At 36.7% G+C, this 16,585-nt stretch overlaps 1 protein-coding gene across 1 annotated transcript in view; it reads right to left on the bottom strand.

Moving 5' to 3' along the window:
• Window positions 1-948: 948 nt before the first annotated feature.
• ASB3 (ankyrin repeat and SOCS box containing 3) overlaps window positions 949-16,585 on the bottom strand; it is a 91,384-nt gene continuing 75,747 nt past the window's right edge. The window contains exons 10-11 of the mRNA XM_012649842.1: window positions 13,492-13,516; window positions 949-1,054 (exon numbers count right to left, since the gene is read on the bottom strand). Coding sequence (XP_012505296.1) covers window positions 949-1,054; window positions 13,492-13,516 — 131 coding nt within the window. The remainder of the gene's footprint in view (window positions 1,055-13,491; window positions 13,517-16,585) is intronic.

Here is a 16,585-nt window from a genome sequence, read left to right as displayed (position 1 = left end):
GACTCCAGTGGGAAGGGACACACCTGGAAAAATCTGCACCTGAGAAGGCTTTTTACAAGGTGCCAGTAGATTTAGTTATAAAGGGAACCCAGAAAGTCACCAACCTGACAAGGAGAGTTTTCTCTCAATAAATGGGAAGAAAAAGAGGGAGGGAAGACAAAACTTTAGATACAATTCATTTTTTGCCTTTATATATTTTGTGACAAAGAATAATGAATCATATACTTTTTTGTTTGTTTGTTTTTTGAGACAGAGTCTCACTCTGTTGCCTGGAGTAGGGTGCCATGGCGTCAGCCTAGCTCACAGCAACCTCAGACTCCTGGGCTCGAGCGATCCTCCTGCCTCAGCCTCCCGAATAGCTGGGACTACAGACATGCACCAACATGCCCGGCTAATTTTTTCTGTATAGATTTTTAGTTGTCCAAATAATTTCTTTCTATTTTTAGTAGAGACGGGGTCTCGCTCTTGGTCAGGCTGGTCTCGAACTCCTGACCTTGAACGATCCACCCACCTCAGCCTCCCAGAGTGCTAGGATTACAGGCGTGAGCCACCGCGCCCGGCCATGAATCATATACTTTTTCATAGTTTGGTTGGTGAAGAAAAATAAACACTCTCATAGTTCCTTTGCCAGGTTTTCCTGAACTAAGTGGAAAGTGGAATTTCAGACAATTGACAGTGTTGACATAGGAGCCTCTTGACGTACATCCTGGGTAGAATTCACATTGTGAGAAAATGACTGAAAGTGATTTGGCTCCTCAAGTGAATCCTTTTAAGGGAATATCTTAATGGTGGGAGGGAAGTAAAGAATCAGCAAAGTTGTGCCCGCTATTTAAATTAGGGCTTTCTAATCAGAAACATTAAGACTTAGAATTGTTCTTTAGATGCCACTCATTGCCACTGGCAACCTAATACACTACACTGCCCTGACACCTTCAACAGGGCTCACAGTTACTTCATATCCAACAACAGGGACCCAGGAATCCCAGCACTCGGTATAACTGCAGTCTTCTCCTGGATAAGCTTAGGCTTTTCTTCAACTTCCATCTTAGTTCCTCTAAGACAGAGGGAGAAAAGCTATTGAGAAGGGAGATGTTCCTGCCATTTCTTTTGTACGGGGTGTAGTGGATTTGGGCTTATTGCTTAAGTCATTAATTTCCCATCATTTTCCAATGAGACCCTTCATTTCATTAAAGACAATAATATTTGACAATGTATTACTGTTCCATATGCCCTGAATTATTATTGCTATATTTTACCATAGGGTATAAAAATAATGTATACACACTGCCATAGATCATCAACTCCAAATAAGCAGTTCAGGAATTTTATTATCCAATGAAATATTCTGTAGGGAGCTATATTTCCCTTCTGGGACATTTCAATATTCTATAAATGTCCCTAAGAGGGATATTAGCATGTTGTTCTAAAGCTCACCTCTATTACTGTTATTTGAAACAAACAGACCACTTGGGCCACTGGTGGACTGAGTAGAACTCTTAAACCGCCTCCAAGGCAGAGGAGTGAAAACATCTTTTCTCTAAGACTCTGCTGGACTCTGATAGAGCCCTCAACTGAGGACCTTAAGAATAAATTAATTTTATTATTTGAGGTAGTGTAGTGAGGTCAGGTGGGGAAAAAAATAAACACGACTTATAGTCGTTTGATCTTAGGAAGCTACTTACATTTTCTAAACCTATTTTCCCATCTTTAAAATAGTAAAAATAATAGTACCTAACTCAAAGTGCTTACCCCAATATCTGGTGCATATTTTTAAGTCTTAATGAATATTAGTTGTGATTATTGTGTTATTATTATTTCCTATAGTAAAGCAGCATTATATTAGATTAAAAAGATAAACTAAGAACGGATCTTACCGAATCTTGAATACCATGCTAAGGAGTCTGGACTTCAGATGGCAAGAAAGGAATCAGAAAAGATTTTAATAACAGGAGTGACATGATCTGAGTTTTAAGAAGAAAATAGAATCAAACCCTCATAGATATAGATAGATATAAATATAGACATAGATTTTTAAATTTTAATTTCTATTTAGTCCATTGCTCAAAATGGCCCAAAGCTATGAGCGCACTTCCTTCTTGGGCATAATTAACACTTCACCTTAAGTACTACAAAATGCCTATATTACCAACTTAGTTTTTCTAGTGATATAATGGCAATGCCTCAAATAGAGACTTTATCAGTCAGTCTTATAATCAATAATTTCCTGTAACAGGCATTAGCATAATATTATGGATTCTTAATAGTCAAGTGGCCCTCAGCCTTAACTTTATTTACGTGTCATTTCAGTGGGACAAGTTATCTTAGGACACCTAGATCTACAGTCTGAAAGAAAGAAACCACAGATTTGAAATGCATTTAAAATATCACACAAACTGTTTATTAAAAGGGGAAATCTTTGACATTTTTAACTTACCAAGTTGGCAAAGATTCCTCAAAAGATAACACCCAGTATTAGAAAGGACACCGAAATTAGCATAATCACACACTTTGGTAGGTGTATACATCGTAGAGAGTAATTTAACAAATGTATTAAAGTTTTATGTGTATAACATTTGATCCAATAATTCTACTTTTAAGAATTTGTCTTCAGTAAATAATTATAAATAGGTACATACATTTAGCTACCAAGATGTTAATCTCAGCATTAATTCTAGTACTAAAAATTTGGAATTATCTGAATATATTGCTGAAAGTAACAGGATAAACCATACTACAGCCCAAGGACCAAATCTGACCGACCACCTTTTTTCATCCAGCCTGCAAGCTAAGAGTAATTTCTACATTTTTAAATGGTTGAAATAAATCAAAAGAAAAATAATATTTTGTCATACATGAGAATTATATGAAATTCAAATTTCAATGTGCACGAAGAAAGTTTTACTGGAACACAGCCACACCCCACTTATTAACATATTGTCTATCGCTGATTTAACACTACAATAGCAGAATTGGGTAGTTACAACAAACTATATGGCCCCAAAGCCTAAAATATTTACTATTTTGCTTTTATATAAGAAGTTTCCCAACCTCTGGGTTTAATGTACCATGGTCTAATCATAACATAAATTTATTCAGCCATTTAAAATTATATAGAAGATTATTTACTAGTTTGCAAGAATCTTTAATGAACGAGATAGATTACACAACAGTGTATCAAGTTATGACCACATTTTTATTTAATATTTAATAATATATAAAATACAGGAAAAAAGCCTGGAAGAACATGTACCAAAATATTAATGGTTTTTCTCTTCGGGTGGTAGGAATTGCAGGATTTTTTTATAATTCATCCATAGTGCTTACATTTTCTAAAAGAAAATATATTTTAATATTAATAAAATAATATTGCAGCAGACAGACTCTAAAATAACCCCCAACTGTCTTCACATTGCCTCCCCTTGAGTGTGGTTGTGACCTTTGACTTGCATCTAAATGACAGAACATGGCAAGGACGGTGGGTTGTCATTTCCATGATTAACTTACATAACGGTGGCTTTCGCCTTGCTAGCAGACTTTATTTCTTACCTGATGAAGCAAGCAGCCACACTGGGGACAACTATTAGGAACTGAGTGTGGCCTCAGACCAATAGCCAAGATGGAAGGTGGCCTCCAGCCAACAGCCAGCAAAAACTGAGGCACTCAGTCCAACAGGCTGCAAGGAACTAAATCTTGCCAACAGCCACATGAGGGTAGAATCAAATCCTTCTCCAGTCAAGCCATCAGATGAGACCCTAGCCCTGGTCAATACCTTAGCTGCAAACTCATGAGAGACCCTGAAGCGGAGGACCCAGCTAATTTGTGCCCAGATTCCTCACCCACAGAAATTGTGAGATGATAAATATTTGTTGTTTTAAGCTACTAAATTTGTGTTAATTTGTTGTGTAGCAATAGATAACTGATATCAATATTAAAGTTATTTATACAGGATGATATATTAAAAAGAAAATAGTAACTTACGAATAGCTAAGCAATTTTAACTTTTTAGATGGTAGATATGACATTAGAAAAATGAAAAGAACAATTTAATGGGCCAGCCAAATTTTGCCTTTAAATAAAATTAAAGTGACAGCTAGCAAGTATACATGAGTTGCCCCAGATCCTGTAGCAGCTCTTGTTTAAACTCAAAGATTCTGGAAATAAGTTCTGACTACTCAAATTTCCTCAAGCCTGGATACGCTGTTGTCTAGGCTTGACAAGAAACGACCATTTGATTCCCAGTTCTCTCCAGAGTTCTGCACCTGTCTCGGAATCCCTCTAAAGCTCACCCCATTTAAAAAGAAAAACTATCACCATAGTATAATTGCAGCTACCACCAATATCTAATATCTTTCCAAGACTCATAACATATAGAAATTAAATAAGCATGACCTCTTACATTTTGTAGTAAAAGAAAGTTATTCATTTTCACCTTGATCAACAGGATAATTACATGTGTAAATCTCTTATTCTGACCCCAAAATTATCTTTAAATAAATTTCATGCAATCTTTATGTCTAACAAGCCATTAAACTTCTATTACTGAAGCAGTAATAGCAGTTTATTAGATTTCAGAAATGCCCTACTGACCATTGAAGGCCTTTCCCCTTCCTCAAGTAGCTCTTAAATGATAAGAGTCATTGTCCATCATGATTACTAGATATTAGTCACAGGTCATAAATATCCCCTTTCTTACAGTGGGTCTTTAGGGAATTAAAATAGGAAAAAATGAATAAACTGCCCTCTGAACCAGTTAAAAGCATCTTATTTAGGTTTATAAATATTTAGGAGATGTAGTCAAAAGATTGTCAAAACCAGTATTATCTGCATTTTTTTTGTAAACCAAGAAATCAATAAAGCTTAATTCGGATCTTGTATTGCCAAAAAAACTGTACCACTAGTACTGAATGGACACACATTTCTTCTGCTGAGGTTTCTCCCTCCCAATCTGAATCACACTTAAAATATTTATGGTTATTCTTGTTATAGCAAAACTGCTCTCATATCCATTTCCCCCAGAGTAAAATCTCAATTTTAAAGGACTCCTCAGTAATTCTGAAAGTGTGTGATGCAAATTATCTTAGGAGCTTTTGCAGTTGGAGAACTAAAGATTGTGAGAATGAAAGTTCGTACTGGTTGCAAGGACCAATAACAATCTCGAGTGGAGTTGTTCTAAGAGAAATCATGAGTAACAGATATTTTACTCCTTTGGCTCACTAGTCTTGACATCTGTGAAGTTCTTTGGAACCTGCTGGAAGTTCCCATTCTGTCTGTTTTCTGCCCTGTTCCTATGGTCCAAATGTTTGTATCCCCTCAAAATTCGTATATTGAAGCCCTAACCCCCTGTGTGATGGTATTTAGAGATGGGGCCTTTGGGAGATAATTAGGCCATGAGGATGGGGCTCTCAGGATGGGATTGAAGCCCTTATAACAGGAGGAAGAGACATGAGATCTCTCTCTCCCTCTCTCGATCTCGCTGTCTCTTTCTCTCCCAAGTGAAGACACAGAAAGAAGGCAGCTGTCTGGAAACCAGAAATCAGGCCCTCACCAGACACCAAACCTGCCAACACCTTGATCTTGGACTTCCCAGCCTCCAGGACTGTGAGAAATAAATGTTTGTTATGCTTCCTCTCTGCCTATGAAGGTTTGCTAAAAATGAACTGACAAAAGGCAGATTAATAGAAGAAAAGGGCATACAAAATTTATTTAACATGCACAGGAGAAAATCACAGGAGTATGATTACCCAACAACCCAGTGAGGTCCAGATGCTTATATGTCCTTCCTCAACAGGGGAAGGGAACATGGGGGTATAGGAGTGAGTGATTTTCAGGGGGAATGAATGAGCCCGAAGAACAATGGCCTGGGACAGAGGGAGGTGATGAGAAGGCAAAGCGTGGAACACCACTGTGAACAGAGGTTGTCTTACTATATAGATAAAGCCTCCCAGGTAATCTCTCAGAGTTGCCCTCAGAAGAACAGATAAAAAGTATGTCTGGTCCTGGTGACAACACCTAGTCTCTTCTGTGCTGGTTAATCTTTTCTGGTTATTTAAGGAGATTCCTAAGGAGGGGGTCTTAAGACAATTGCTTTTCTTTTGGAAAGAGCTTTCTTAGTCAGATAAGAAATTTCCAGAGAGGATTCCTTCTAGTGCTTGGGGAAAGAAAGAGGACCAGGGAGACAAGGTCAGAGAGAGACCTTGGTTCTGAGGCATATTTCGTAGTCCTTTCAATTTTCTTTAATCAAAGCACTCAGCATGACAAAGCACCATATTTGGAGGCATGATTTTCTGTACCCCAACAGCTGTTTAAGCCAGCCAGTTTATGGTATTTCATGATAGCAGCCCAAACGGACTAAGATGCCTGTCTAGGCCTCTCTGAATACCACAGTCACTCCAGCCTGAAGATAAGAAAAGTGTTCTCTTCCTTTTCTCAAATCTCACATTTTATTCATCCAACTCCTGTCACATTACTCTTTGTTTCATGGTTTTTGTGTATGCACACCTCTTTCCTACTAAGTAATTTCAGGCTATCCATTCTCCTTTACAAACTTCCTAAAGCCTTGCACGAATTAGGTCCTTTAAAATGTTGGGAGACATATAGATTTTTAAAAAAAGATTAAAAGGCATATTAACTGATTGTAATATATGGAATTTAATTGGATCCTGATACAGACAAATGAGTTGTTAAAAAATTCATGAGACAATGATGGAAAGTTGAACATTGACTGGATACCTGACAATATTAAAGAATTGTTAGATGTGATAAAGGCATTGTGGGTATGTCATTTAAAAAGTGTTGTGTGTGTATATGTATGTATACATAGAAAAATGGCACATGAAGTCTGGAATCTGCTTCAGATTAGTTGGGATAATGGGTGGGGTTATAGATGAAACAATCTCAACTATGGGTTGGGTTGGGTACTTGGTGCTAGGTATTGTTGCTTTAAAACCATCTAAACTTACTAGATTAAAACAACCACAGCATTTATTTCACTCAAAAATTTGCAATTTGAGCAGGAATTGGTGAGGAGAGCTCAAATCCATTGAACTTGCTGTCAGCTGAGGTCTTTCAAAAGTTAAAGATTGGGATCATCTGAAGATTTGCTAATTCATCTGTCTGGTGTTGATACTGGCTATTGGCTGGAACCTTAGCTGTAACTATTATTGGCCAGAACACCTACATGTGGCCTGGACTTCCTCACAATATGGCAGCACAGTTCCAAAGGTGAGGAGAGAGAGGGAGAACAAGACAGAAGCTGTATTGCCTTTTATGACCTAGCCTCTTAAGTCATTACTTCTAACACGTTCTGGTCATTAGAAGAAGTCGCTAAGACACAAAATTAGATACAAACAACAGGAAAGACATACCATACTTCTTGCCTAGGAAGACACATCACATAGATGTTAGTTCTCTCTAAATTAATTCATAAATTTAGCACAATCCAAATAAAACTTCCATAAGGTATTTTACTGGAGCTAGAATTATTTGAAGTTTACCTAGAAGAATAAACAAGAAAATACTGCAAGGAAAATTCTATGAGAACAATGAAGAAGAGATGGTCTTGTCAGGCATCAAACATACTACAAATTTCTGATAATTAAAAGTTTGATACAGGTGCATAATTAGAATATAGGCCAATTAGAAAAAAAATAGTATATAGAAAGGTATGTCTAATGGCAATATCTCAATCAGTAAGGAAAAAATGGACTTTCTAATAAATGTTTTTGAGATACTGGGAAGCCACATGGAAATAATTAAAATTCGATCCATTTCTCTCACCAATGTGAAAAGATGCTTCATTTTGCTCATAATAAGAGAAATACAAATCAAAATTATACTGACATATTTTTCATTTGTGAAATTGGCAAATACCCACATATTAGTCAACTTTCTCTACTGGTATTCTCATATATTACTAATATACACCATTTGCCTATGGGGGGGAATTTGGCAATATCTAGCAAAGTTGAGCATGCATTTACCTTTTGACCTAGCTATACCACTTCTAGGAATTTCCCAAAGCTAAACTGGCAAAAATACAAACAGCACAAAGCTATTCACTGCAGCACCATTTATAACAGCAAAAGACTAGAAATAATCCAAAGGCACATCTAAAGGGGAAAGGTTGAATAAACTGTGCTATATCTGCACTGACGCACCATGCTGCTATGAAAAGAAACGAGGCCTACCTCTATATACTATTACGGAATTGTCTCCAGGATATATTTCAGTGAAAAAAACACGATAGAGAAAATTGTATATGCTATTTTCCTGCTTATCAAAGGAAGGGCTTTGAAAATATATGCTTATATTTAAAACAAGTAAAAGAATAAACTATAAACAAGCTACCTTTGGGAAAGCAACAAAATAGAATGGAGAGGACACGGTATAGAAGCTAGATTTTTTTGCATGTAGCTTTTTCCTGTCAATTTGACTTTGAAACCATGTATATATTTCTCATAATTATAAAGCAAAATTAAAATTTTTAAATCTCTAAAAGACAAAACGAAAATGAAACACGTGATCCTGTGCATACAAGTGACTTTAAAACACAGCAGTCTGACTGTACATCCCCAGTGAGATACTCAAATAACAAAAATAATTGGGGTTCAGGGGAGAGAAGAAAAATTGTAAACTGTTTTCACCAATTTTATTATTTATGGTCAGGTAGAAAGTGTTATTCTGAGATTATTATGTATGAATCTTCTATAAAACAAATGAGTAATTGTTAGTATCACTGAGAAGCAGGATTTTCAGCACAGAAGAAAAAAAATACAGAATGATGAAAGATCAATGAAGCTGAATAAGAAATCTGTAAATCTGAAGTATCAGTATGAAGATTACAAACAGAATGAATGTGTACATACAGTCATGTGTCACTTAATGATGGGAATACATTCTGAGAAATATATTCCCAATACATTTTTTGGTTGTGTGAATGTCACAGAACGTACTTACACGAACCTAGATGGCACGGCATCCTGCGCACCTAGGCTGCAGAGCTGTACTGAATACCGCAGGCAATGGTACGCATTCGTGCATCTAACCACATCTGAACATAGAAAAGGTACAATAAAAACACAGTATTATCTTACGGGACCACCATTGTATATGCAGTTTGTCACTGATCAAAACGTCATTATGTCACACATGATTGTACTTCTTAGCTCTGTCCCCTAAATGATCAAACAATGACGAAACCAGTAGAACTGAGCACCTCAATGCCAGGACTATAGGGTGCATGTGTGTGTGATATATATAGTCCATATAATACCATTTCTGAAAAAGCAAACAAAAATCTTTGGAAAAATGTCTGATTCCAGGTCTGAGGAAGGAAATTACAAGATAAACCTGAACTATCTTGTTACCAGAAAGTAAGGAAGTTATCAAAGAAAACTTAAATACTGGCCAGATGCAGTGGCTCACATCTGTAATCCCAGCACTTTGGGAAGCCAAGGCGAGAGGATCACTTGAGGCCAGAAGTTCAAGATTAGCCTGGGCAACATAGTGAGACCCCATCTCTGCAAAAAGTTTTTTAAAAATTAGTCAGGTATGGTGACGTGGGCCTGTAGTCCCAGCTACTCAGGAGGCTGATGCAGGAGGATCATTTGAGCCCAGGAGTTCGAGGCTGCAAGGAGCTATGATCAGGCCATTGCATTCTAGCCTGGTCAACCAAGCAAGACCCTCAAGACTCTGTCTCCTGAAAAAAAAAAAAAAAGGAAACTTAAATACTACCTAAAGATAGGGCAATTTGAATATTGATAAGAGTAATTACTGCAATGGATTAGAAAGCATCAAAAATCTATGTTTATATTAATACTAAAGAAAGAAAAACTTACTGACCACCTTCCAAGGACATTAGAGAACCAATTCATTATCCTGAAAACTGGCAAGTAAAGGAAAAGAGCCAAGCATTTTACTGTTTTTTCTATATAAACTAGACCTCAGGGTAACCAAATAATGAAAGGAAGTTCTCTTTTTGAAAGTATTACAGCTAATAAATAAAGCAAACCGTAATAAATTAATAGTCCTAGCTAGTGATCACCAATTGCTGCTAACATCAGTAGGAGAGATGAAGTACCCAACATCTATGAAGCAGTACGGCAAGAAAAAAAGTGTACGAGTATCAAATCTGAATCTGATCAAGCCTCTACATCGGGGCTGGTTTCATGGATGTAATCTGTGCAGTCGCACAGGGCTCTGAGTTCAGTAGGCCCTCATGTGTGGTTTAATGCTCTGCTGTCCCCATCTTGAAATTTGAACAAGAGTTCCCACGTTTCCTTTTGCACTGGGCCCTGGAAACTACATAGCATCCTTGTCTATATCTGACTACCAATTTACAGGAAAGAAAAGTGTGGTGGTTTAAAAAATGTCCACACATTCTTTGATACTCTTTCCTTCAAAAGATGGAGCCTAATTCCTCTCTCCTTGAATATGGACTGTACTTTGCGATTTGTTTCTAATGAATAGAATGGATTGGAGATGATAGTGTGTGACTTCCAAGATAGATCATAAGACACTGGCATTCACCTTGCTCTATATCTAAGATCACCTGCACTGGAGTAAGCCAGCAGACACGTGAAGAAACTCAAGCAGTTGTGTGGAGATGTCCATGCAGTGAGGGACCGGAGGCCTCCAGCCAACAGCCATGTGAGTGAATCATCTTGGAGTGGCTCCTTCAGCTCCAGTCAAGCCATTAGATCACTGCGACCCCAGGTTACAGTTTGAATGCAACTTCGTGACAGGCCCTGAGCCATAACCACTAAGCTAAGCCACTCTTGAATTGCTGACCCAAAGAAACTGTGAGGTAACGTTAATTATTGTTTTAAACTATGTTTCGAGGAAATTTATTACAGAGGAATATGTAACTAATGCAAGAAGAAACAAGCAGCATGTTAAATGACAGCATGGGGATACAACTGGTAAAATCCAGATCGTGGGAAACTTACAGGAAAATAATCCAAAATCTTCAACCAAAAAATGTCAAAAAAAAAAGTATATCATAGGGATCTTTTTTGGATCTGGATTCAATCAAACTATTTAAAAAGTTACAGGACAATTAAAATTGTGCATTTAATTGTTATGAATATCCATGTACAAATATCCATGACTGATATTTGATGATATTAATAAATTATTGCTAACTTTTTTAAGGAGGTGGGTGTGATGCTGGTATTATAGTTACGTTTTAAAAGGGAAGTCTTTGACTTCTAGAGATACATGCTAAAACCTACAGACGATATGTCTGGAATTTTCTTCAAAATGCTTATGGAAGGTAGGGAATTGGTAGGGAAAAGGAAATAAGATTGACCATGCATGAGTTGATCCTTATTGAAGCTGAGTGATGGGAACATGGAAAGTTCATTATGTAATTCTCTATTTTTTATATGCTTGAAATTTTCCATAATAAAAATTTAAAAAGAGTAAGTATGCATTTACATCAATACACAAATAACACACCACCACATTTAAGAGTGGGCATAATAAAAATAAATTACAAGAAAGACAAAAACCATAAGGATTTGAATGTGTTACTATCTAATATAATTAAAAGTAATTAACAATTTTTGAATGTCAAAACCCAAACCCAGACTCCACATTACTAACTAATGAATCTATTTAAGGAAATATTCCGGTATGAAACTGGTATCTTTGGCACATATTATTTGATTCAGTAATCCATAATAACCTCAGAAGTACTAAGCCTTCTAATTGTTTGATTCAAATCATAGTCATATTTAGTCACCAGATGGACTTTCTTCTTCACCTATTCGATCATGTTAGAAAGAGAGTATAAATTAGTGCCTTATAATGACTCATGATAGACTTTTATCATCCACATAGGAAAGCAGTGAAGAGAAGGTTATGCTAACCATTTGATGGTAAGAGAGACATAAACAGATGCTATTCACAAGTCTCAGTGCGCCAATGGCAATTACCACCTGTTCTGCTTCATCTATTAAGTGCTATGCATGAAAAAGAACCCAAGAGACAGAAAAATCGTGCAGACACAAATCTTTACCGCAACAATTGCATTTTAAATTCTTTCATTAAAAATACACACCATACGTACTTACAATAGAGTAATGTGAAGAATATGCAATTGCATGACTACCCTGGGCTGAGACCAGATGACTACAGCAGGTTCACAAGGGTCTCGTCTCCATTCTCCTTTCCTTTACAAATAGGAGGGAGGGGTTGTTTGCTTTATGCAGACACCTTAGGAAAAGAATCAACCTAAGATGCCTCATTATTTCTCATTCTTACCAAACCAGAATCTGTGATAACTCATGGCTTAAACTTGACTGCAGGTATCATTAACATAAGGAGGAGGATTGATCCACGTATAAAATTGTGAAGATGGTTTCATTTTAACTAAAAAAAAAAAAACCTGAGAGAAAAAAATATTCCAACACATAGGTTGACATTAATAATGGATGTAGCCCTGGATGACAGGATTACAGATCTATGTCCCTTCCTCCCTTTCTTCTTCCTGAATTTTAAAACATATTTTTTCTTGACTTGCATGTATTCCTTTGGGATTTTGTTTTGTTTAGTTTCGTTTTGCCTTTTGGAGACAGGATCTCAGTCTGTCTCCCAGGCTGGAGTGTACAGTGGCACAATTATAGCTCACTGCAACCTCGAATGCCTGGGGTCGGATGATCCTCTGCCTCACCCTCCCAAGTAGCTGGGACTACAGGTGCACTACACCATGTTCAGCTACTTTTTCTATTTCTTGTACAGACAGGGTCTCACTACATAGTCCAGGCTAGTCTTGAACTCCTGGCCTCAAGCAATTCTCCTGCCTCAGCCTTCCCGAGTGCTGGGATTACAGGCGTGAGCCAGCCACCATGCCCAGCTTCACGTATGTCTTTTTAAATTAAACACTTAAAATGTGCTATTATTGTTATTTCTATATGAGAAGCTTTAAAAAGATTTTTATTATCACAGTGACAGGTTAATAAATGTTCATTTAAAATTTAAACATTTTATTCACTAAAGCAACTGCAGATGATATATACTTAAAATCTGTGCCCAAGTTATTTCAAAATATGTGTTCTCATAACAAACATAATCAGAATGGCCTCCTCTCAGTATGGATTATTGACATGTTGTTACAAATAGAGGCTATACATTTCTTCTACCAATATGTCACAGAAATATACTAAGCATAATCAGTTCCCTATTTCATTAAAACCACAGGAATTTATTGAACAAACCAATAGTTTACTGACTGCAAGGTACTGTGTTTCAATGACCATTTGTCATACAGCAACAATAATAAATACCTATGAGAATGGACAGATAACTCAGCCTCAAAGAGAAAAACAATGAACAAGAAGGCTAAACAAGAAACCTAAACAGTCGCACACAGGAATATTAAATTTTCCTTAAGTGTTTTAAGAAATTAAAAAAGGGCAAAAAATACAAAAAAAATGTGTTTATAAAACTATCATGATAGTCTGTAAGCTGTCAAATATGGGCCATACTTACCTGAGGTCATAAGCACTGCCTTCTCCTAGAAGGAACATATAGCTCTAAACTTAAGAGATCCAACTTTAGCCTTTAATGGAATGCAGATACATCCATCCTCAGTTACCTTTCAAATAACCACCCTAAGTTATACAGAGCCATGAGTAATGACATCTCTCGGTTTGGGCTCAATCTACATGTTAACCTTGACATCTATGTGTGACTGAGAAAGAGAGAAGGGAAGAGGCAAGTGCTCCGGTATAGGAAACTAAGAGGAATTAATTGTACCCAAGGTGCTAATATTGTGTTCCTAGCTCAAAGGAAAAGCTTTAGAGATCACTTTGGCTTAGAAATCCTCTTCAAACTGAGTATATGAATGAAGCCAGTGGGCTGAGCTTCCATTTGCTTCAATTCCATTTGAATTCATGAAATTGGAAGAAAGCTGTATGTAGATTTTCTGGACATCCCCTCAGAGGTTTAAATGTAAAACACTTGATCTTAAAATGGCCATATTACTGTACTAGCACTTCACCGCCCTTCAACCATTCCCCAACACTTTAAATCTTTCCCCAGTAGCACGAGGCATCTGCTGGCAATAATTATACTAAGAGTTCCTCTTCAAACAAATATTTCAATAACTAATCAGGGAATATAATTAAAGGAATATACTTCTGAGAATACAGAAAAGTATAAAACAGAAGACGAACTTTTACATGAATTTTCCAACTTCTTTCTGTATCTCACCCTGATGAAAACTTGATGAACAAGTTCACTGTTCCAGAAAAAACATAACGTTGTTTATAAATACTCTTTCTTCAGTTATTATTTAGGATATGTTTTTGAGGACCAACAAAGTTTTAGAATTTTAAGGGGTAACCAATCAAAAGTACTCATCTCTCCTCCAACAGTACCTCACACAATAACTCGAAGATACATAAAACACTATTTTCAAACAGGTTTATAGTTGGACTTAAGTGGAAAGAGATCTACAGTTAGAGATGCCAACTGGTCATGGGACATAAATATGACAGCCTGTCAGTGAAAGACTGTCACTGTCATAGGCTGTCACGGGACACAAAAGGAGTGTCACCGATCTCCGGAAGTAGGGCCTTCAGAAAGCTGCAGATCAAGACACTTTTCATTTGGCGAAATGGGGAGAGAAATTAGAAAAAAGCATGTCCAGGTTACTGTTATTACGTCAAATGGTCAGAGAAAGATATCCTATGACAAGAAAGTTCAGTAGAAAACATACGGAAAACATGGGATCGAGGAAGGCTGAATCTTGGTAATTGTTATTAAACTGCTGCTTTGTGCCCTGCCCCAGTAGAATACATCACCATTAGAAAACTACTATATTAGGGTTCTTCGTGAGGCTCACTGGGACTTTAAACTGAGAGTATTAAAGCATCACTATGCATGCGGGGCAGGTCTTAAGATTCACACTAACTAGATATATCATTTTGATCAATTATAACTGTAACTTACCTACCACTATATATTAATACTTTTAGATTACATTTATCACTGAGAACTTGCCGTAAGTCATAAAAATCATAAATATTTTATTATAAAAGCTAGTCTAAAAGAAAGATACATCGTATACAATAAAGTAAAATCATATATCAATTTTAACTACCAAGCACTTTTAAATGTTTCTGAAATTTTGATTTTCAGATATTCAAGAATAAGAACTCAGTAAGTTATGGGTAATTGAATTTTTATTATATTTTGAATATGAATGAAACACAAAAAGACACCCTCAAATTTAAACAATATGTACACTTGGTTCTAACAAAAAACTGGTGTTATATTAAACATCAGAGATACAGGGTTTGGAAAATAAAGATTATGACAACATTGTAAAAAATGGTACATGGTACATACAACTTTAGAATTTTCTACTAAATTTAATTATCAGAATTTCCATCTGGTTTTCCATGTCTAACTTTATTCCTGCCTGTACACCCACGTTCACACTCTAGCTCCACCCCACAGGCGGCTCTAATCTTCAGTAAGAGCTGTTACCCCTTTGGATCTTAACGCTGCCCTCATTCAGCCCACCTGCATCACTGCTTTCGTCATCAAAGCCAGACATGGCTGACCCACTCCCTGCTTTAAGCCATGGGATCTCAACAGGACAGAAGACTAGCCTGTTTGGCCCCCGTCTCTGGTTGTCTTATGGTGACAGTAATGCTCTCATAACCTTTCTCTCAGGGCCAGTCTCTACAGCCTCTTACCATAGCTCACTTGATCTAGTGTTTAGTTCTTCCTGGCTCTAGATTAAGCAAGTGTAAAAATCCATGAGGTGGTGCCTCATTAACCTAGGATTCTGAGGTCTTTATTTCATAGGTTGTTTGATAACCTATGTAGATAATAACAAGGAAAAACACTATAACATTAATAGAATTGGCTGCTACTGCTGCACAGGAACAAAGTTGCCCTCCGATTCTGGGGCTGAATGGAGCCTGAATGTCACATTTGATGCTAAGTAACTCAGCAATATGTACCTTTATTTCTTTAAAGATGGTGCCACAGAAATGGCCCCTCAGTCTCCTGATTAAAATCCTAAGTATGGTAAAATGCTTGTTTATCTAAAAACTGACCTAATTTTTTTTCCCAACTGAGCATGTTTTGGAGTTCAGGTCTGTTCTTGCCTTTGTGGATTAGAAATGGGGTATTTTTTAGCTAAAGAGTATAAAGAAAGTGGAGGGGAAAACCCTGCAATATGACTGATTTTCTAAATTCCTTTAAAAAAAAAATTGCCCCTGAGTTTACATGTGAATATCAATTCTTCATAAAAGTAACTGAATTAAGACATGAGAATGAAATGTGATAAGACAGGAAAACTTGTTCATTTATAAACATAAGAGATATTCAATCCCAAGTAAAATAACAATAATAAGAGATTCAATAGCACAGTTACATACACTTTCAGTGAGGTTTCAGCATTCCAATTCTGAGCTGCTAGCACCAGGTAAACACGAATCACAGGTAGAAATATGCCATGTTTAGCACTAGAAGCAGCATCACAGTTCATTAGCAGATTATGGTCAGGTAAATAAATATTACAACATAAAATGTACTGTTGATGAAACTGCAATAAAGTAACATAAGT

Source organism: Propithecus coquereli, unplaced genomic scaffold (assembly GCF_000956105.1).
Source record: "Propithecus coquereli isolate 6110/MARCELLA unplaced genomic scaffold, Pcoq_1.0 Scaffold305, whole genome shotgun sequence".
NCBI lineage: Eukaryota > Metazoa > Chordata > Mammalia > Primates > Indriidae > Propithecus > Propithecus coquereli.
The sequence above is the reverse complement of the archived record's forward strand: the minus strand, read 5'-3'. Positions and strand labels throughout refer to the sequence as shown.